At 39.6% G+C, this 22,304-nt stretch overlaps 2 protein-coding genes and 1 long non-coding RNA gene across 3 annotated transcripts; 1 reads left to right on the top strand and 2 right to left on the bottom strand.

The window, feature by feature from the left end:
* Positions 1-8,242: 8,242 nt before the first annotated feature.
* Positions 8,243-9,559, bottom strand: LOC119777138 (frizzled-7-A-like). Its single transcript, XM_038275933.1, has one exon. It carries the CDS (start codon positions 9,386-9,388, stop codon positions 8,243-8,245), a length of 1,146 nt encoding a protein of 381 aa, XP_038131861.1. The 5' UTR covers positions 9,389-9,559.
* A 5,984-nt stretch (positions 9,560-15,543) lies between these two features.
* Positions 15,544-16,575, bottom strand: LOC119777140 (C-C motif chemokine 20-like). The gene is made up of 4 exons (XM_038275935.1): positions 16,424-16,575; positions 16,200-16,302; positions 15,790-15,864; positions 15,544-15,702 (listed from the first exon to the last, which is right to left on the bottom strand). The coding sequence occupies exons 1-4, from the start codon at positions 16,503-16,505 to the stop codon at positions 15,657-15,659; spliced, it is 306 nt and encodes a 101-aa protein (XP_038131863.1). The 5' UTR covers positions 16,506-16,575; the 3' UTR covers positions 15,544-15,656.
* Positions 15,599-17,304, top strand: LOC119777141. Its single transcript, XR_005279880.1, has 2 exons — positions 15,599-15,986; positions 17,236-17,304. It is a non-coding gene; the product is annotated as an uncharacterized LOC119777141 (long non-coding RNA).
* Positions 17,305-22,304: the final 5,000 nt, after the last annotated feature.

Raw genomic sequence — 22,304 nt, 5'->3', positions numbered from 1 at the left:
CATTTTCATTCTGGTAAGTTACAGAACATACTGTTTTTATTCATGTATCATTTCAAGTTAACCGTTGTTGGCTGATCTGTAGCATGTAGCATGAGCTGAAGTAGGGTTGTGTTCCAGAGGGTTAGCCAGGTCCACTGAAACACAAAACAGTTGTCCTACTCTGTTTATTTTGTCATTAATAGTTTATAACAGGGTTAATAGTTTTGGTTGTTTCACCAGGAAAGCCAGTAGATACATTTTTGATGTTTTACGTTAGTGCCAGCACCTAGTCTTATCACCACAACAAACACCACACCATGTTGAGACGGTAGCTTACCTTGGCTCTGATGACTGTGTTCTCATTCGGCTTGATAACTTCCATGTCATGAACTTTTCCATCTGTCAGCTGTTTGTAAGCCTCTAGCGACTTGTAGCAGCGAAACTCTTCATGTGTGTAGGCACTGACGCCACACACTAGATACGAAAATACGTCCTCCCTTGCAAACGGCGGTAGAAATTCTTCCCCAACGCACCACTCCTTGCTTTCTACTTCGTAGAGATCAAGTCCGTTTATGAAGCCCATCTTTTGCAGATAACGGTCCCTGGCTTCCCTCTGCAGTGTGTCTCGGTATATTCCGCATCCTTTCTTCGCTTTTAACATCGCTGTTTACTCGTCTTTCTGCTCTGTCTCTATGCTGTTTTAGGTCTTTGTTTACCGTAGCAACTAGCTACCAATATGGCGGCGTACCCAGAATGCAACGCGCTGTGCCCGAGCCTTATTGAGAAAATTATATGTCTCTGCAAGTCATCTAGGAGTCTTCAGTGAAATCATAGATAAATAACAATTTTAATAAAAAGTTATAAAATAATAAATTTTTGTAGATATTAGTACTGGTAAATAATCATTTTATGCAGAATGTTTATTGATAAAAGTAGGTAAGTAATGACAATGGAAAAGATTTATGCCCCAGATCTCAAACCTGAAAGAGTTTTATCCACTATACCTTTTATTTAGAAAGCACAGATATTTCAATATATGCGTATATTATTTAGCAAAGGCTGTAGGAAAGTATAGTTTGTCTTTATTTAGAAAACATAGAAGTTTTGCCTGCTAATTTTCCTGTTGGAGGAGTATAGATGGACCCTGAGAATCTGGTACCTATCTACTTTCTGCCACCCCTCAGTCTAGATTGTTTATTGACTGGCCACCCTTATAAAAATGTTCTGGCTACGCCTCTGCTGTACACCATGATTTTTTTTCTAGTTCTTTTCATATAGTCTTATTTTATTGGATAAAGGTAAGCTGTTTTTTTTGTTCATTATCCATCAGTTCTAGTCTCTGTTACCAAATAGGAGTTTGTCTGTGTGTTTGGGACAACGGTCCTGCGAGGTAGACATGTGTCTTGTGCTAAGATTCTTACCAAATATCCCAGGTGCATTTGTTTTAGTATTAACAGAAACATCTGGGTGGCATCTGTAAGATCTGCCAGAAATAAAAAGACTGAACAGGAGGGGACAGATGTTGCTGTCAGTCAGCAGGAAATGTGCACAGCTGCACATGATGAGAACAGTTTTTATCTAAACTGCCAAAACAAAAGATAACCAATGCTTAGATTATTACAGAACTAACTAATTACCTTCCTAGAAGACATGATTCGGGTTCTCAGTTCAGAAGCTGTGCAATGGGTCATTTTCTCAAATATCCTTGGCTGCCACCTTGTGGGCATGTTCTGTAACTACAGATTCATGATACTATGAAAAGCAATTAATTTAAGTTTTAGCATTTTATTCTTTGCAAGCTGAGGTTGTACATTTTTACCTTTTAGACAAATAAATTAAGCCATAATATAAAGTATTTTAAGTTAATAAAAACAATGTAATTGTTTGCAGAGCTCAGTTTTACATGGTACAGTATGGGTGTTTGTTAATCATCCAAAGGAGGATGCAACATTTAGAAAAACACTAGAGAGGCAGCATTGTGTATCTGTTAACAGACTAACTGGGGTTATAAGCCTTAAGCAGAGCCGGCTGGAAGTATAAGCAGACTTTGCAGTTACCGATTGCCCGTTTGCTGAAATTGAATACTGACAGGAAGAAAAGATAAATGTATACCAACTTTTGTATCCTGATGTTTAGATATTTAAGGCCAACTTTTAAGTTTTTTAAAGTATTTTTTGTTTGTTTGTTTTTTTGTTATATGAACAAAAGTTATGAAATCAAAAAAAACAAAATCAGTTTGGAAAACCTAAAGCCTGTGTTGCTGTGGTGGCAGCTGAGTAACGCTAAAGTCCTGATCAGGGCTTCATGCACTCAGACAGACTCTTGCTTTCATCACAAAAAACCTCTTAATACAGAAAAGGACACTCCTGAAAGTATCCAGGATCTTCTGTTCTTTATTACATCTAAATCACCCACACTATATATTATTGTTGGGATCTGGAGAAGTTCCACCTTTCTCCAGCAGAGTGCGCTGTGGATCCTCCTGAGCCGAGCCTCCAACACACCTGAGGCGCATCTCGTCATCAGAGGATCCTCTCCTTTATAACCTGCCTTCAGACCTTGCCTCAACGCCGCAGTGTTGATCCAGTTTGGTTAGCACCTGAGACTAGCATCACCTGAGAATCTTTGTCGCCTCTGATTAAGATTGGATTCTAATCCCTCCTTGTCTCTGCTTTCAGGAATCCAGTTTTCCCTTGTAAGCTCTGGATGAGCTTAACCTGCTGAGCCTGCCCTCTGAGCCAAACCTGAAGACTCTTCTCTGGATTCTCATGCTGCTCTGGACTAAGAGCTGGAAACCCAAAGCCAAGGTCTGCCCTCAAGTTAGAAGTAAGATGCTGAAGCGGTTATTGGACTCTGCTGAACTAAACAGTCTCTGGACCCAACAGTTCCTCTCTCAAAGCCAAACCCGGACTCCTCAAGGTATCAATCAGCAACTCTCAAACTCTTCTGCTCCCAAGCTAACTGAACTGTCATCCTCACAGACTCCAGTGAACCTGCCCCCAGGCCTGAACCAGTTCCAGTGTTTATTCCATGTGCTTGTATTCAATAAACATTGTTAAACTTTTCATCTGTTTCCGTGGTGTTCTGCATACTGGGCTTTTCTGAAACCCATCATGACAATTATATGTAAATCCAAGTGTTAAAAAGATGAACCATAGAATAGAATAAAAAGATCTGCTCTGTTGTTCAATAGATTGTGCCTATAATTGCTTTTCTATATTTTATAACTTAATTACTCAGCATCATAGCTTCCCAATGAGGCCAAAGGTAATGTCTGCAAACTATTTTTATTTTACTTTCAAACCAAAAGGTCAGCATGGGAACAAACTGACCTGATTTTTAATATTTAATACTTTTTATTGGCTTCAAGCACATGAAAAATGAAAGAAAAGAGACATAACTGTTCCAGTGGTGTAGATTTGACATCTTTTAGCAGCTGTAGACATTTTATTTTTCCACTTTGGTGTTAGTACTGATGCACAATACAAAAAGAATACCAATGAACACGGATCAGCTCCTCTTTGCTTTGCAGTGTGGACTTAAAACAGTTAAAAGCTTTGCATTCATGATCTGAGGTGCGGCTTTTTTTTAACGTTCAGAGAATAAGGACCCAGAATTCAGCCAGAACAAACAGGTGACGTTTTAAGACAGTTGTGCACCTTTAATAAATAGCATCCTTATTTTAACTTTAGGATGAATGGAAATTAGAGGGGAGAATTGATTCAACCCTTTTGCAAAGTGTGTCCTGATGCAGGGCCTGCAGTTTCTGTTGGGAATGAGCAGAGATAAAGGTCAAGTGTTAACGCATGCAGCAATCTGAAACGCGTGTTTAGTCAGAGTGTCCACATGTCCTCTGTTTTCAAATAAAGTTATATAATACTTCAGTTTATTGTTAACCTCATGGAAGGTAGCCATGTTTGTTTGGAGTTTAGACGGTGTGAAAGTATGTAGAGTCTGTGCATTCTAACCAATGGATAGGCAGAAAGTGTCGCCTTAAAGCCGTCCCCTCCTCATTAGTAGAAATGCAAACAGAAATGGAAAAAAGGACAGGCAGAAAAAATGAGAGTGAAAAATAAAACACAAAGATATAAATACATTTAACATTCAAGAGTTAAAAAAATAAAGTGGAATATTATGATTATTAATAATTGGTGTAATTATTTGATAGAAAAAATAGTATTTATTTATATATAGTAATTAATTGTTTTATTACTAATTACATCTCATTTTTACACTGCCGTCCTGTCCAGGGTGCATCCTGCCGTTTGCTCCTAGACTTCTGAAGATAGGCACCAGTTCTGCAACACCTTGATGGAGGGAGAAATTCATGTATTTACTTTATTTTAATTTAATTTTATTTTATTTTCATCTATACGAGTCTAGACAGGATTTGTGTGTATAAAAAACATCTGAAAAGTTAAGCTTGTTTATGATTACTCCACTATTGATTCAAACTTGCCTTTTTGTTTGTGCAAACCTTAAGGATGGAGAAATGTTGAAAGGTTCAAAGAAAAAGAAAGGTTAAAACAAGCATGTTATCACAGTGAGATTCCCCTGAAACTTTGTCTGTAAACTAGTAGCTCTTTCTGGTATTTTTATTTAAGCAAATATAAAGTTATGGTGCAGTAAAACTACTGCACTACTGTAGACGGACTAAGGCTAAGGCTAAGGCTACTCTAATAATTACTTTCTTTTTCAGAAAAAAAAAGTGACTTGACCTTAAACTCTACACCTACATTGTTTTTACATAGTGTAACACATAATCATTGTATCAATATTAATGTTTTGGTAAACATAGTACAAAGAAATCCCTTAAAAAATAAAAGAAAACTTATATTTGAAATTACTCTGCAATAATTAATTTGTGGATACAAATGAGTTGCTCTGTACCTTAAAGGAATCTTTGTTTTTATTTTATTGACAAACCTTAAGCTGCTCCAACGGGATGAAGTTTAATAAGAATATTTTGGTGGTAAAGTATAATTTAATTCTACTCTATCATAATTCTAATGACGACACAGTTCTACGATTCCGAATCTGTTTCCAGAAATGAAGAAATATTTCATGATAATGTTTATTAGATGTTTGTTGGGTTTGTGTCATATTACATTACATTTCCTATTGAATGTTTTATTTCACTATTTCACTTGACTATAAAGTGCCACGTTAGCTCACTATTCACTCAACTCCTCCAAAATGCTCCTTCAGAGGAAGTCTGAGACCAGAGGACGGCTCCACATTCACAATTGACCCATCTGTAAACAGCCTGCTCTGTTTGTGCAGTCTGAATTAAATCATAACCAAACACTGGATGAAGAGTCGTTGCTGGTTTTTCTGTAATTCATCACTCCTCAATTGGAACTGTTTGCGATGACATCATGAAAACTGTGGACCAATCTGCCCAATGCAACGTTTTCAATGTCTTGGACTCCTTCTTGTAAGCATGAACAAAGCATAGTTGATAATTGTGTAGATAATTGTGTTTAAAATAGCTTACAGCTTATTGGTCAAGTTTTGCACACTGTACATCCCTATTGCTCAACATTAACTGCCACCAAACCCCTGCATCCCATAGTTACGCTGTCTTTTATAGATACAGTACCAGCCATTCAAAATGGTCCTTCCCAGTCAGCTGCCAGCCGAACGGCAGCAAAATCCCCTCCAATGTGGCACCCGAGAGGCGCGATCCTCTTAAAGCTACAGTGTGTAATTTTCAGCGACATCTAACGTCCAGACTGCAGACTGCAGCAACATGAACGTCTCCCCCCCACCGCTTCTCCCCCCCAACAGTACAGCGAGCGTTACGGGACAAAATGTCTTCCACGACGTCCGCATCACCTACCTTCTCAAGTGATGAGGTTTGTTTACATAGATAATTTTACAGATAGTATTTCATTAGTCTGTGTAGGGTATAGATTTTATGTAGACTTAAGATAATAAATATACCCGTTATTTTTTCTACATCGTTGTGACGTTTTGGTGAGCTGCTTTGCATAGTGATATAAACAGACGAAGTAATTGTAGTCATTAGTTTAACAGCGAGATTGTGTTCGCTGGAAGAATATATATTCCCCGTTGACAGAGTCCAAGTCATGTTTGTGGCACGGGGGTTACAAGGCGAGGAAGAGGGAGAGGAAGAGGGAGAGGGCAGGGAGGCCGTGCAGCTAGGGCCAGGCGAGGGAGGGGTGCCAGCGGGGTGACTAGAGCAGAGGAAGAAAGGCTTGAAGATCTCCAAAGGAGCCGGAGAGAAGTAACCGAGGTATATAGCCAGAAAATTATTTTACAGAAAATTACTGAATCATTACCTGTGAAACGTCAGGGACGTTGCTGAATAAGTATACTAGAGAGTAACAGCATCATCACGCAGCATGTTATTGTTTTAGACAGGTCTGAGCATCCTGTACTCTAAAAACTGCAGTGATATTAGACAATTGTGTGTGTAGGATTAATTACCTGTCCAAAAGAAAACTGGCAACTTGAGCGTCACTTTGAAAACCTTTTTCCTCCATCAGTGACTTCCATCGTGTAAATGCCGTGCCAATGTTGATCCGTCTTTTTTGGCGTTTCTTGTCACGCTTGCGTTTATTCTCGTCGTGTTTCCGCTTCTTAGATGACGGGGGTTCGGTGTCCGCCGCTTTTCGTTGTGATACAGAGTAGGCATGATCCTCCATTCATCTGATGTTTGGCCACACAGTGCCAAACAGTTTGCAAAGTCACTCACGCCTGCCGCCTTGTTCACCTTTCTTGTTACTGAGGCGCAGTATACCTGCTTCTTCTTCTTCTTTGGTTTCAGGCAGACTAAACGCTTCTCAGGCATAATACTGCCATCTACTGTTCAGTACCGTCTCAGTTAATCTCTCTCAACTTGCCGTAGTTATTTTCGAGCGTAATGGGCGATCTCGCAATCGCTAGTTTGTTGCCTCTGCGCTTGCCGTAGAGCAAAGATGTCAGCCTCCATGGCTGCAAGACCCGCTCCTATGTAATTATAAATAACGAATTCTAAGGCAACGCAAATATTATGGTTAAAAGGCTGAGCTCATAGGTGATGATAAATAACATAGTTATGTATAATATATTACATTTCTGACTTTATATCCCTGTAATTATTACACACTGTAGCTTTAAATAAAACCATAAAAACCAAACAGACTGCGGCGATTGTGAGCAGGGCTTTAAAAAGTTTAATCGATTAAAATCCAATAAAAAAGATAAAAAGATACGTTAAAATCGATTAAAATCCAATAAAAAAAAGATAAAAAGAAAGATAAAAATATAGATGGTGAAGAGCAGCAGAGTCAATGGCCCAGTCTGTTAAAAGACGGCACTTGGCGGGTATAATGGAGGACACCGTCCACCCCAGCGCTGGATCCTCGTTCCGGCACGCTGCGCGTGTGGGCCTCTCCAGCGTAGCTGGCCTGCGAGGTCACCTCCAACACGCGCCTCTCGCCAGCGTGCCTCTGCGCCTCGCTCCATGACGGGCCTCTCTGCAACCCGCTCCGGCGTGCGTCTCTGCACCTGGCTCCGGTGCGCGTCCCTGCACCTGGCTCCGGTGCGCGTCTCTGCACCTCGCTCCGGTGCGCGTCTCTGCACCTCGCTCCGGTGTGCATCTCTGCACCTCGCTCCGGTGTGCGTCTCTGCACCTCGCTCCAGCGGCGTCTCTGCACCTCGCTCCGGTGCGCGTCCCTGCACCTCGCTCCGGTGCGCGTCCCTGCACCTCGCTCCGGTGCGCGTCCCTGCACCTCGCTCCGGTGCGCGTCCTTGTGCATCAAGCAGAGTTTAGATTGTAGCTGTTTGTAAATGCATTTTTCTTTTTCATAATATTTTTATATTAGTGTGTGTTTATGGACACTTGTTTGTAAGCAACCAGGTTGAGCAGAAAATTTGTTTTTACAACTTACAATAATGTTTCACACAAAAGTACCTAAACAAACTACACAGAAACAGGTTTAATTAGTTTATTAATCAAGTATTATGTAGATAATATATAATAAAACAAATTTTGTTCCCGTAAGGATATTCGGCTTACAGGTTAAATTTGATTCAAATGACTCCAAAGTTTTTGACCTGATTTAAATGAGTATCATCAGAGTTGGAAGGTTTCCTCTCAAAGCATTTCTGGTGAGAAACCCAGACAGAACTCTAAACCTCAGTACTGTCCTAATTTAGCTTGTTCAGTTTCTGTATGTTAGTTTGTTTGGCTTGTGAAGATGCAGATTGAGTTGTCTCCTATTGCTGCACCTCCTTCCCACCTTATCCTGGTTGATCAGAGCTCTCTCTTCAGCGCTGGAAGCACCCAGGCTGCCAGGTGAAAGTAATGAGAGTTGGCTTCGATGGCCTCATGGCCCCACTTCATCCCAGCAGATAGGAACCAGCTGAAGGACAGGATGAGCCACCACATGGAGCTGGACATGCTGAAGAAATAGGCGACAATGAAGAGCAGAGTGCAGACGTCCTGCTCCGTACCTTGGACCACCATCCTGTAGCCGTCCTTCTTCAACCTGTCCACACACACCGCCTTGTCCCCCAGCAGGAAGCCGGCGCTGTAGGCCATTCCTACCATGAAGTAGCAGCCAGACAGGAAGATGATGGGTCTTTCTGGGTAGAGGAACCTCCCTCTGTCCAGTAAATAGGTCAGTGTGGTGAAGAGAGTGCTGAGGCAGCACAAAATGGACCAGGTTCCAACCCAGAGCCGGCTGAACTTTACCTGCTGCTCACTGAAGTACATTAGTCCACCTGGTTTGGACGGCTCACAGGGGGCACCACAGTTCTTGGCCCCAAGGAAGTAGTACCCGAGGTAGGGGGGCACCTGAAGCTGCACGGGGCAGGAGAATGGACGGTCGCTCCATATAAGGGGAGGGACTGTGGCCGGGATAAGCTCGGAGGCAGAGCCTTCAGCATCACTCGTGTTCTGACCCACACAGATCTCTCCAGCTCCATGGAGAGGGAAGTTCTGGCAGCGCAGCCTGTCGGGCCACTGGAAGCCAAACTTGTTCATGAGCTCCTCACAGCCCTGCCGAGCCTGCTCACATAGAGACCTGCAGGGCGGGATGGCCCGCTCCAGCACTGTACACACCGGGGCATACATGGTGCACAGGAAGAACTGCAGCTCTGCAGAGCACTGGATTTGGACCAGTGGGTAAAACTGGTGGACCTCCAGGCCGGCTTCTTCCTGGTTGGAGTGACCCAGCAGGTTGGGCATGATGGTCTGGTTGTAGGCGATGTCTGTGCAGAAGGGGATGGAGATGGGCTGGCAGGAGCCTCGCCCTGGAACCAAACTCCCATCCTCGTACTGAGCTGTTCCAGGAAGGATGAGGAGCATCACGCTGAAGGTGGTTCCCCAGAGCCAACTGCAGATTCTCATCTCAGGTGTGTCCCAATATTCAGAGAGAGGAGAGAGAAGGAGAAGCATTCAGAAATATGCAGCTCCCTATCAATAGTTAAAGAAACTTTTAATCTGAGATCTTCCTCCAGAGAAGATCTCTGTCCTCCCTGGTCCAAATGCAGAAACAGACGATTCCAACTTCCAGGGGAAAGTTAGAAGAAGAACAACCAAAGGAACTTCAAATAGTTGATTTTCTGATTTCCTTCCCTGCTTTTGATGAATGACAGAATTCAACACCATAATCCATATTTGTTCTCTTTCTCCTGTTTCCAAAGGTCTGTCCTTTACTCTCATCCAATCAGAGAGCTTGTAGAAGTCTGTCTCCTTTCTAATTGGCCCATGGGTAATATGGAGGCAAGACATTGCAAAAGGGAAATATCCCGCAGTTTCCTGCTAAATGCTCCACTTCTTCAAAACCTGTAAGAAAAAACAGACTTTTGTTTCACTGAGCTTGTGTCAAAGCCCACTATGTCTTCAGAGGTGTCATAAAGTAATTATTACTGTTGTTTTTTTTGTTTAAAATAAATAAATTCTCAATGAATCAGAAAAAAAAATGTAAAAACACTTTAAAGGAAATAAATTATTTTTAGAAATCCTGAAGAGAGGAGAAAATTCTGCATTTTAATGAATTTTAAAAATAAAACAGAATACTATAATTCTGATTATTCCCATCTCAGCCATATTAAGCACCACTAATGTGAAAAGATACACCATACATTAAAAAATAAAGTCTTTCCAAGCTTCTCTGAAATCAATTAGCAGATATTTTAACTGGGAAGGAAAATTAAAGAGATAAAAGATAAACTTCTCTTTGGTCCAGTATGTTCAGACTGAAATCCTTTTGTTGTTTATCTGTCTGTAGAAAATGTTCACATTTTTAATTTTTCTAAGCATGTTTTTATTTCAATTCTATCTTTGCATCTAAATATAATAAGATTAAAGATAAATTATTTGAACATTGACAATATATATACTTGTTTTAATCATTAAATTTGAGCATTTCAGACAAACAGCTATTTAAAATAAAATACATCAATAATATATAGGTATATATAAAGACAGAATTGATCAAAATAAGTGAAAAATTTATGTTTTATTTAAATAGTTTTTTTATTTAATTTTGTTTGTTATTTTTTAAAAGAAAAAAGCAGTTGATTTACAGAGAATTGATTGTTTGGATCACTCTGAGCACTTTTACACACCTGGGTCTCCTTCAAATTTGGTCGATTTTAACATTAAAATCAATCTGAAAATCTGGATTTAACATAAACTCAATTCCTTGTAGATTTTCAGGAACTTTTTATTTAAAGTTTGACTAAATAAGCAAAAAACATACAGAAAAAAAATAGCAGTTTATCAAAAATCAGCATCTTATGTTAGCGTCCTCCATTCTATTAAAAACTGTTGAGATGCCAAAAAGACTTTAGAGCTTTTTGATGTATTAATAACTCAATCTGTGCGTTTTCTGGGCAGAAAGATTGAAAAGAAGGAACAGATTTAAATACATTTAAATATGCACCAAACTTTTTGGGTCTCTTTCATCTCAGCGATCAATCAAACATCAGTAGATTTGATTTTCTGTCAGTCACAAGGATCTAAGCGCTGTGCTGTCAGACTGAAAATTATACATTTATGATGCATAAACTGTTCAAAACAAAAGAACAAAAAAACTTCTGAAACTTGTGTTTGTTTGCAGAAATATGATTATTTAATTCCTTTGATGAAGGAAAATCACAAAGAAAGAGAAAACTGATTAATTACTAAATCAATTTACACAAAAAAGCTTCAAACGAAAGTTTGAAGATGTGAGGGATTGAGATACTATTACTCTAGAGAGGAAAGATTACCACAGTACATCAAATTAACCAGATTACAGACTTCCTTAACATCAGAGTCCAAAATATTAGACTTCTATAGTTGTAAAGGTTATAGTACTTTCAGATAGCTTTTAGGATGACCTGATAAAATAGAGTTATGTTGGATGTCCATCTATTCTGAGTATCCACAAAATCCACCTTGAATTTAACCCTTTGATTGTTTGTAGGTCCGACCTATTAAATATGGACACACTTGAAGTCACATCCGCCAAACATTGTTGGAACTTCTGACCCAAAGTAAATTAAGAAAAACAGGGTTCAGGAGTCAAATAAAAAGCCCTTTTAAAAGACATTTTCCAATTACACTTACAGTATGTAAGACCTGACTGGGTTAATTAGGATTTATATTTTAATATAGGTATCATCATTATAGCAATACTTACAGGTGCTGGTCATAAAATTAGAATATCATGAAAAAGTAGATTGATTTCAGTAATTCCATTTAAAAAGTGAAACTTGTATATTATATTCATACATTACATACAAACTCATATATTTCAGATGTTTATTTTGTTTAATTTTGATGATTACAAATGACAACAAATGAAAATCTCAAATTCATCATATCAGAAAATTAGAATATTGTGAAAAGGTTCAAAATTGATGGCCCCTGGTGCCACACTCTAATCAGCTAATTAACTCAAACCACCTGCAAAAGCCTTTAAATGGTCTTTCAGTCTAGTTTTATAGGCTACACAATCATGGGGAAGACTGCTGACTTGACAGTTGTCCAAAAGACGACCATCGACACCTTGCACAAGGAGGGCAAGACACAAAAGGTCATCGCTAAAGAGGCTGGCTGTTCACAGAGCTCAGTGTCCAAGCACATTAATAGAGAGGCGAAGGGAAGGAAAAGATGTGGTCGAAAAAAGTGTACAAGCAAGAGAGATAACCGCACCCTGGAGAGGATTGTGAAACAAAACCCATTCAAAAATGTGGGGGAGATTCACAAAGAGTGGACTGCAGCTGGAGTGAGTGCTTCAAGAACCACCACACACAGACGTATGAAAGACATGGGTTTCTGCTGTCGCATTCCTTGTGTCAAGCCACTCTTGAACCACAGACAGCGTCAGAAGCGTCTTGCCTGGGCTAAAGAGAAACAGGACTGGACTGCTGGTGAGTGGTCCAAAGTCATGTTCTCTGATGAAAGTAAATTTTGCATTTCCTTTGGAAATCAAGGTCCCAGAGTCTGGAGGAAAAGAAGAGAGGCACTTCATCCACGTTGCTTGAAGTCCAGTGTAAAGTTTCCACAGTCAGTGATGGTTTGGGGTGCCATGTCATCTGCTGGTGTTGGTCCATTGTGTTTTCTGAGGTCCAGGGTCAACGCAGCCACATACCAGGAAGTTTTAGAGCACTTCATGCTTCCTGCAGCTGACCAACTTTTTGGAGATGCAGATTTCATTTTCCAACAGGACTTGGCACCTGCACACAGTGCCAAAGCTACCAGTACCTGGTTGAAGGACCATGGTATCCCTGTTCTTAATCTATGGGGTATTGTGAAGAAGAAGATGCAATACACCAGACCCAATAATTCAGAAGAGCTAAAAGCCACTATTAGAGCAACCTGGGCTATCATAACACCTGAGCAGTGCCACAGACTGATCGACTCCATGCCACGCCGCATTGCTGCAGTAATACAGGCCAAAGGAGGCCCAACTAAATACTGAGTGCTGTACATGCTCATACTTTTCATGTTCATACTTTTCAGTTGGCCAACATTTCTATAAATCCTTTGTTTTTATTGGTCTTCAGTAATATTCTAATTTTCTGATATGATGAATTTGAGATTTTCATTTGTTGTCATTTGTAATCATCAAAATTAAACAAAATAAACATCTGAAATATATGAGTTTGTATGTAATGTATGAATATAATATACAAGTTTCACTTTTTAAATGGAATTACTGAAATCAATCTACTTTTTCATGATATTCTAATTTTATGACCAGCACCTGTAGGTCTATCTTTTATTTGAGTTTTTACAGGATTAGTTTTTTTGACAGTAGGCTGACAGGAAAGGGGATATGAAAGAGGACAGCAAAAGACCACAGGTTGGATTTGAACCTGGGTTTGGGATCCGTAAGGACTAAGGCCTCTGCAGATGAGTCGTGCAAGCTAACCACTGCACCACAGAAGCACAACCAGCCTCTCTGACAAACTAGTAAAGCAGAAATGCGAAGAGATTTCATCCAAGCACTGAGCACTGAGGCACTTGCAGAGGAATTATGTAAACAAAGAATTTACTAAGATAACAGAAAGACATATAAAATAACTAGATCAATATTATTCAAAGAGTCCAGACATTTTAACCTGCAACATGAACAAAGCCATCAATTAAAATATCAATTCCTCTGATTTATATTAGGAAATGTGAGGTCTTCATGAATCAAAAGACCAGTGCAGTCTGTCATTAAGTATTTTAAATAAATTCACCTGAAAAACAGACTTTGGGAGACTTAAACCTTCTGCTCGTTGACATAAACTTCACAAAATGCTTTATAAGACCAACCAGGGATCACACCGGTCCAACAACTGGTGCTTTTTCTGTTTTTCTTAAAGATTCGGCTTCTTTGTGTCTCACAAACTCTAAAAGAAACCCAACAATGTAAAAACTCCTGTCAGTTAGTGAGCGTCTGTAAGGAGCTTTGATAAATCTTCTTTATTCATGAGGCCTTTCAGAGACAAACAAGATGATTAAACTGCTGCATGCTAATGAATGCTAACAAGTAGCACAACACCAGAGGGAGTCGTTACATTTCCATCAACAACAAAACAGATTTACATGCAGGAACCAGCAGCAGACAGAGATGTGGAACATCTATCAGCATTTTGTCTGACAGGGATCATTTTCCCCTCAGCTTGTCTGGTCAGGCCAATGGGCTGAATGAACAGTTTGACCTGCAGAACCAGTCTGTGGGCAGCAGAAATGGTGTCACCATCATTTGGGGATTTAGAGCTTTAAATAAACTACTGTATCTCCATGTCAGCATAAGACATCTGCACAGCTGCATAGTAACTAATTACATTGACTTGAGTACCTTACAAAGATATTTACTTTTAGGAGTACTTGTACTGTTCTTTACTTTTTACCCAAGGGATATTCTTATGAGAGCATTGCTGCTCTTATTTACTCACTGTGAGTAAATGGAGCTATTGGAGTTCAGGTCAGCATTCAGTAAGTATATACATAAAAAAAAGTGTTTATTGCCTTCTGAAAAGATTGGTTTTATAACTTTATGTTGAAAAAAGTTTACTTTGCAATCATGCTATTCATTTATTTATGTATTTAAATCTTATTTTATACCTGTAAATATCCAAATTTGCACATAACTGGCTGCTTGATCACATGATTATAAACATGAAATCAGATGTTAAGATGCCATTTAACCAGTACATCTGTTATCAAATGTACTGGTTAAAAAGTTACCTCACTATATAGGTAGCCATTTAACCAAGTACTTGATTTATATCTTGGATCACTACTTTCTACTTTTACTTGAGTAAAAAAATCTTAATGAAGTGCCAGGCTTAGACTGGTAATCTGTGATACCCGGTGGGCTGGTCCTAATTTAAGCATTCTAATGTGACGTATATGGAAGTAAATCTGTGTCGCTGGGATTTGAATTAAAAATGCCACTGAAATTTAAATGTTGTATGTTTGTACTTACTGTTTCAGTGTTAAAATATATTCAGAACACATTTTTGACCTAGAAAAAATTTATTGTCATTATTTCTACACAGCTGAAATTTCATTTATTTTCTCTTCAAGCTAAAAATTCACAATACTATTTCAAAGTGATTACATTTTCAATACTTATTTTTCAGTTTAATTTTTGAGTGTTAAAAAAAAATCTGCATATAAAAAAAATTCAAACTCACTATTTTCAGCCACCTGAGATTCAACTGGCTCTATTTCACTGTCTTAAGTTCGGCGTCTAAATTCAGTGTAAAAAGGGAAGGGTTACTTCAGGTCACAGACATTAGCAATGGATTGTGGCGTCCAACACCCAACCAATCCCGTTATCTTTTCTTAGTCACGTGAAAAATTAAACTGAAAAATAAGAATTGAAAATGTAATCATGTTGATGATGTGCTCATAAACACATAAAACGCTTTAATAGTAAAGTTATTTTAGACACATTTAATATTAAATGTTTAGAAGATTCTCTTTTTGCACAGAGCAAAACTACACAGAAAACATGAACCTCCAACAGGTTATTAAACAGCATTTTAAAGCTTTACTTGGGGTATTAAATACCAAACATTCCTGTTTATAAAACAGAGGAGATAAAAGTTCCCAGATAAACAATCTTCCCTTTAATCAGCATTACCCTTCAGGGAAACATAAAGAGAAGCTTAAAAACAATTTCTCTCATTTTCTTCAGCAGTTTTAGCTCCAGGCTGTAGAGCTTAGTTTCTTAGTTTCTCTCTTCCAGGATCCGTTCAACCTTCCTCCTCTTTTCACTGCAAAGATCAGCAGAGCTTTGATCAATAACTGGATGCAAAAGAGCAGAAAATGACACCCAGAGAAGGAATGTTTCATTGACTTACTCTACACACTTCATTGCTCTCAAGGTCCAAGCTTTCAAAGGGTCAGCACACACGAACCTGCCGCCGAGGTGGAAGCTGGAACACAGAGAGGAACAAGCACATGAATGAGCCGTCACTACCTACAGCTGCTGTGGAAAACCTGCTCAGTGTCTCTGCTGGATGTTTAACCAGCTTTAACTCATCACCCATTAGATTTGGTCAGTAATTACCTTTCATTAGAAGCTGTTTTATCTTTAAGGACGGCTTCTCTAACCTGCTCTGTTTGCTGCAGTGTGTTTAAAATGGTAAATGGTCTGTACTTATATAGCACCTTAACTGCAGAGAAAAGCAGCTGTTGCCTAGTTTCTGTCTTTAACAGAGCTGCAGCACTGAAAGGTTCATGGATTTCTACTATTTGATTCCTGACTCACATGATGGCACTGATGTCACAGGAGCCATTGATGGTCTGAATGTTGTAGCCCGTCAGCGCCTTGCAGGGGATCTTCCCCCTGGTGTATCTCATGCAGCAGCTCGCTGTGAACAAGCACAAAACATCTGTCAATGATCCACATCTTTACATCCCACCTAAAAACAACACTTCAACCCTGACTTCAACACAGACACATTAGAGATGTTCCAGATCTCTCTCCCTTACCGGACTCAGAGCCGCAGATGAAGCTGGCAACAATGAGGAGGGAGCTGAGAGCTGCAGAGAGGCATGCTTGTCTGTTTGCCATTCTCACTCGACCGGTGTTCTCACTTTGACTGGAGAGAAGCTGAAGAGGTGTGGCAGGTTTGAAGGAGCTCACTGACTGCTACAGCATGTGCTGAGCTCCCTCCTTAAATACAGGCCATGAAGCAATGATATGGGACTTCCCAGGGGGATGGATGAAGAGGGGCCATGAGCTGCTGTTCATTATTAACCAGGAAATAATCTCAGCCTTCAGGTGTCAGGTTGAGGAGAAATATTCCTTTATTTATTCAACATTCCATCACATGTTGGCATCACCTTGATAGCTTTGCACCTTCTAAGTTTCCCTCATCGGATTAAAGTTTGGGAATTTTCTGACTGGGCCGTTCATATAACCACTCGTCAGAAGATTAAGTTAAATATTAACTTTAAACCTGAATCTACTAGAGGAACAGATAACAACACACTTAACTCAGCAAGTTCCACCATTTTAATAGAAATTACATTTTAGAAATCTTATAAATCTCATCTATGATGGCGACTGCAGAACATTATTGCAATTCTAACCCAGAGATAATCAGTTGTAACTGCATGGCGTTTGGTCCAGTCTAAAGATCTGTGTGTAAAATCAAATCAGAAAATGTCTTCATGATCTTTTAACATTCCAGGAAAAGCTTTCATGTGTTGGTACAATGTGAGGCTGATCTTGTTTTCATTGCTACTGTGCTGCAGAGCAGCTACTCTGTTTGGGATAATACAGTTTGGTACTTTTACAGATCCCTGGACTGATCCATGGACCGGACCAGCAACTCGCTCTGAATGGAACCAAACGATGACAAAACACACAAAAAAAAGTGTGGGAACATTTCCTTTTATGCATCATTAGTAAAGTGACATGTTGGTAAATGGAAAGCAGGTCAGGTATTTACTACTGTGAGCAAATATACAGTCTCCTCCCATCAGGGATCTATATTTAGACCATGACCAGCTAAACATGTTTAAAAATAGTAACTCATTTAAATGAGATCTAAGGTCAAATGAGGTCATGTGTGTTCATGGTGGGGGGGTTACTTCCTTAGTGGTGACGAAACTATGGCCATAAAAAAATCAGATTGCTTCATGCAAACAGCTGAGGTTGCATTTCCTGCACAGGTACAGAGTTATACTTTGAAAGCATTTTCTAGTAATTTTGGATCTTAACATGAATCAAATGTTTGACTTTAGACTAATCTCTTAATACAGTTCTAAAACTCTGACATTCAGACATTTCAAGGAAATTTAAAAACTTCAAATGATTTAGATATAAAATACCTAAATACAACTATGAAAACAATTTACACCTCGCTCCATTCATGTTACCCCGCATTTCCTATTTAATTATTGATTCATTTTACTAGACTAAATTAAAAAATGTCACTTTGCATCCCATTGCAAATGATATAATAGCATATAATATATGCATACGATCCATTTTCAAAAACAGGCTTTTACAGTGAAAAACGATCTAGAAAGAAAGAGAAATGTCTTAAAGGGGGATGGATGAAGAGGGGCCATGAGCTGCTGTTCATTATTAACCAGGAAATAATCTCAGCCTTCAGATGTCAGGTTGAGGGAAATAATCCTTTATTTATACAACATTCCAACCCTTCCAGGGATTCTGATTAACTTTTGGTATTTCTTTTTTTTTTTTTTTACTTCATCTTTGAAGTTAGTTTAAAAGTTAGGAATTTTCTTACTGGGCGTTATACTAAAATTCAACATATCTTTTTGCCTTTGGTAGTTCAGCAAGACTCAGAAATAGCTGTGTCAGCAAATCCAGAGAGAGTCAGACTCACAGACATGCATAACTTTGGCTGTTAATGACATATGGGACAAATTTTCTAAATTTGATTTTGCTGCTTGTGAAGGAGGATAATCACTGATGCAGTTTAAAGGGAAGCCAGGCATGGATGGATGGATGGATGGATGGATGGATGGATGGATGGATGGATGGAAGTGAAGTTGTTTCCATAGTAGGGATGCATGATATATTAATGTTGGCATTGGGTATTGGCTGTTATTCGTCATTTTCTTTTTTACATTAATGTTTTTGAGCCCTTTATAAATAATACACTAAAGGCAGGCATCTGTCTATAAATATCAGTGTATTGTGGTACTCTTGTGTTCTCAATAACAGGAAAGAATTCAATAAATATATGTTTTAGCTCATTTTTGGAAAATATAAACCTTTTGAAAGTGTTCAGGTTGAGCGCTGCGGGTCCATCAGCCACTATCTTTAGAGCGTCCCCACCAAGTTTCATCACAAAGATACACCCTTATTTTAAAGTGTGAGTTTTTTAAATTTTTATTTTGTTTTTCACTGCAGCGGCCCTCATTGACCTTGCAAAATGCATCTTGGTCATACGAGCTGACATTGTAATCTCTTCAAAAAGTTCTGGATGAGTTCCTCTGACTACTCTTCCAATAGACCCATCCCACAACACAAGGTCTCCCATAACTTTGATTCTTTGAAGAGTCGGTTGACCTTCTCAGTAACTGATGAGAAAGCTTGGAGCTGCTTTGCCATCACATCCTTCTCAATATCTGCAATGTTGTCAAGGCCATAACAAACCATTTGGCTTCAAGGCAGCTTTGGCTGTTTTAACCTTAATCTTCAGGAGGTAACGCTTTGTTTCAACATAAACCTTCATTCCTCCAACACCATGGACGACAAGTGAAATATCCTCACTTCTGAGGCTCAGTCTATTTACAGCTTTGTGGGTTATGTAGTTTGTGTCTGAAGCCGGATCGATGGAACTGCTTACAAAACTAAAGTCTCTTTCTGTGCTTTGTATCACTGCAGACCATGCAGCCTGTAGACTCACTGCTTGCTTTGACGGTCTTGGTTCTGGCAAGCCTTGGTTCCATTCTGTTTTTTCTCCTGCTTAGCTCCTCCTCCTTCAAATAAACCAGCTGCTCATACATGTACCACTACACATGCTTTCTTGTTCTTTTAGAAAAGCCAAGAGGTTGTCAAGAGTGCTCTCCGGTGCCACATAATTTCTTTTGTCTGCTGCTTGAACGAGCGACTGCTTTTTAAAGATCTCCAGAAGCTGGCTCTCTATTGACTTTGTTGTTAAGCAGATTTTTAATAGCGCCGGTATCACCAAGATCACTCATGTCCTTTAGGGCTTTCTCCACGACCTGGATTAGTTCTACTATCCTTCTTGGCTGGTTACCCTTGACAGCCGGGATACTTTGCAACTCTTCCACTATTTCAATGGCAATGACAGTGTGGTTCCCATATCGGTTCTCAAGGACACAGAAAATGTCATCCGCTCTGCTGTAGGGTGTAAGAGGAAGATCTCTTACCAGCTTTTACTCAAGACTGTCAACTAACTGGACTTTCTTGATCTCTGCTAAGCCAGTTGGTTCCCCTTGAATAGCCTCCCAGTGACTTTTCCATCTGAAGAATATTCAGGACAAGCTGAGGGAGTTTGACTACCATGTACCCAAGTTTGTTTCTAGGACCGTTGAGTTCATAAAAAGATAACAACTGATGATCAAAGACAGGCCGAACTAGGAATTTATTTTATTTATCCACTGCCAGCTGTATAGAAATGCATAAACGCTCCAATCCCATTTAAGTGGGGAACCTGCACAAGTTGAAGGCATAACTTGACAGTAAAAACCGGTTGCCACTCTGCTTGTTCATAATAGTCTCCCAGTCTGCACAAGCTTCTTAACAGATTACTTCAGTCTGTTGTTTTACCTAATGGTGCATGTGATGTGTGTCACGTTTTATTGTCCATGTGAACCGCGCTGTTCTACCAAATCTGGCAATCATATCCATTTTGTTGAAACAATCTGTGGTTTCCTCTTCTTCTATTTTGCCCGGTTTTAACTTTACAGTTCTAAAAGACTCAGCAACACTGTGTCTTTGGCCAAACCTGCATTAAGTTTTAGCCTTCATGTGTTAGCAATCCAGTTTGTGTGGGTTGTTTTTGTGTTTCTCTCTCCACCACCAGGTGGTGCCCTGCTCCTCGTTGGGCCTCCCTGAACAACTGCGGCTCGTTGGATCATTATCGGAGGAGTATTTGAGCAGCGGGCTGTCACTACCTTGACACCAATGTTTTCCAGTTTTGGGTACTCTAGCCAAGCTGAGATTAGCAGAGTCTAACCGAAGCTTTGTTTCTCTGAGTCTAATCTTGTTTTTGTCTTTGCTCTTCGGCAGGAAGCCTTTCCCGTGTAACTGGATAACCTCGACCTTCCCCCTCTGGAAGGATTAAACACTGAGCAGGGGTAAACCTCCACAGGATCCGTTCAAGTCCTCATTGGAAAACCAAGTGGCAGTCCGCTCCTTTACTCCTCTGGGTCCAACGTATGTCTACCTGTCCGCTCTCCAACAAGTTCCCTTCTCTTCTGGATTAATTCCCCACAAACTGGATTCAAGGATTAACAAGAGCCCCCTCAAACGTGAGTTTCTCTCCAGCTATATTCAAGCCTCAATCAATTTTTCTACGGTCCCTGAACTGATCGCTGTGACTTCTCTTTCAGACTTTCCGGTTCCGGTTCACCAGTCCACTGAGTTACAGCTCCTACTTCTGTTTCATCAACATTCAATAAACCTGTTAAACTTTTTCCCTTGGTCTCTGAGTGGTTCTCTGCATGTGGGTCAGATTGCTTAAACTGATTATGACATCATGTACATTTTTATTAACCACCTGGATCCCTGTTTGTCTATATGGAGGACGGGTCCCTGAAACTGACACTCAGCCCTCAGTTTAAGAGCAAAAATCGTATTTTTTCCCCCCAGCCTTTATGTGAAAGATATTAATAGTGTTGTAGCTATTTTTTTTTTAATATTGGCTTCTTTTCTTTTTGAGAGGAGTGACTTTTGATTTCAAATTGTCTTTAACTTATGGTGTTAATAATAGAAAGTGAAAAATCTTTGGAAAAAACTTGAACAAGACTTGAACATTATGAGGTAGAAAAACTCACAGGATTACTTGCCTTTTGTAATTTCTTATCTGTAAAAAATGAAAAATCCTCATCAGTTGAAGATTAATTTCCTTAAAAGTTATTCTTTATCTCACTAAAATCTACTCCAGATTAAATCTGGATTTATTGACCATCCAGTTCTTGCCAGATCTACACGGCTGGTATTTATTAGTACATTTTAAATTGATACATGGAGAACCGTTGGGGTTTTTCTGTGCATGATTGAAAAGGTTGCTTTTTCAGTAAATCTAATGATGCATTTCCAGCTCTAAGAAGTAACTAAGTAATTAATTTTTTGCGTTGCTGTTCACATATCCCAATTTATGTGATCACCTGTGTGATACATACATATCACCACATAGCCACGTGGCCTGAGTCGCATTGGAAAAAATCAGATCTGTGATGTTTAAATTGTCATGAAAATATCAGATTCAGGTTGCATATGGAAAAAAATTGGATTTGGGTCACTTCAGGCTGAGGTGTGAACGTAGCCTAACTGAACACTGAAGCTGCTTGGTGAACTGAGCACAGGAAGAGGAGCAGAACATTGAAAACAGACGATCAGAGCTGCACAATTAAATCTGCCACAAAGCAGTTCACCTTCTTCTCCCTCTTTGATGCACCCAATGACTTCAGAGTCATCCCAGTATTTCTGCAGGTGACAGGTCTCTGTCTGGTACTGGAAGTCAGATGTGTACAGAGAAGCAATGGTGAGAGTAGCGTCCTCTGTGGTGCTCCTGTGCTGTTAATTATTTGATTAGACAGCTGACCCTTTAGTGTAACAAACTGTGGTCTGTTTGTCAGGTCTTTGATCCAGGCAATTCTTGATGCCTCCATCAGGGGTTTTCTGAGTCAGTCTGTCAGT

The sequence above is a fragment of the Cyprinodon tularosa genome, unplaced genomic scaffold, assembly GCF_016077235.1.
Source record: "Cyprinodon tularosa strain WSP-4 unplaced genomic scaffold, ASM1607723v1 ctg980, whole genome shotgun sequence".
NCBI classification, from domain to species: Eukaryota; Metazoa; Chordata; class Actinopteri; order Cyprinodontiformes; family Cyprinodontidae; genus Cyprinodon; species Cyprinodon tularosa.
This window is presented reverse-complemented; position numbering and strand designations above follow the sequence as displayed.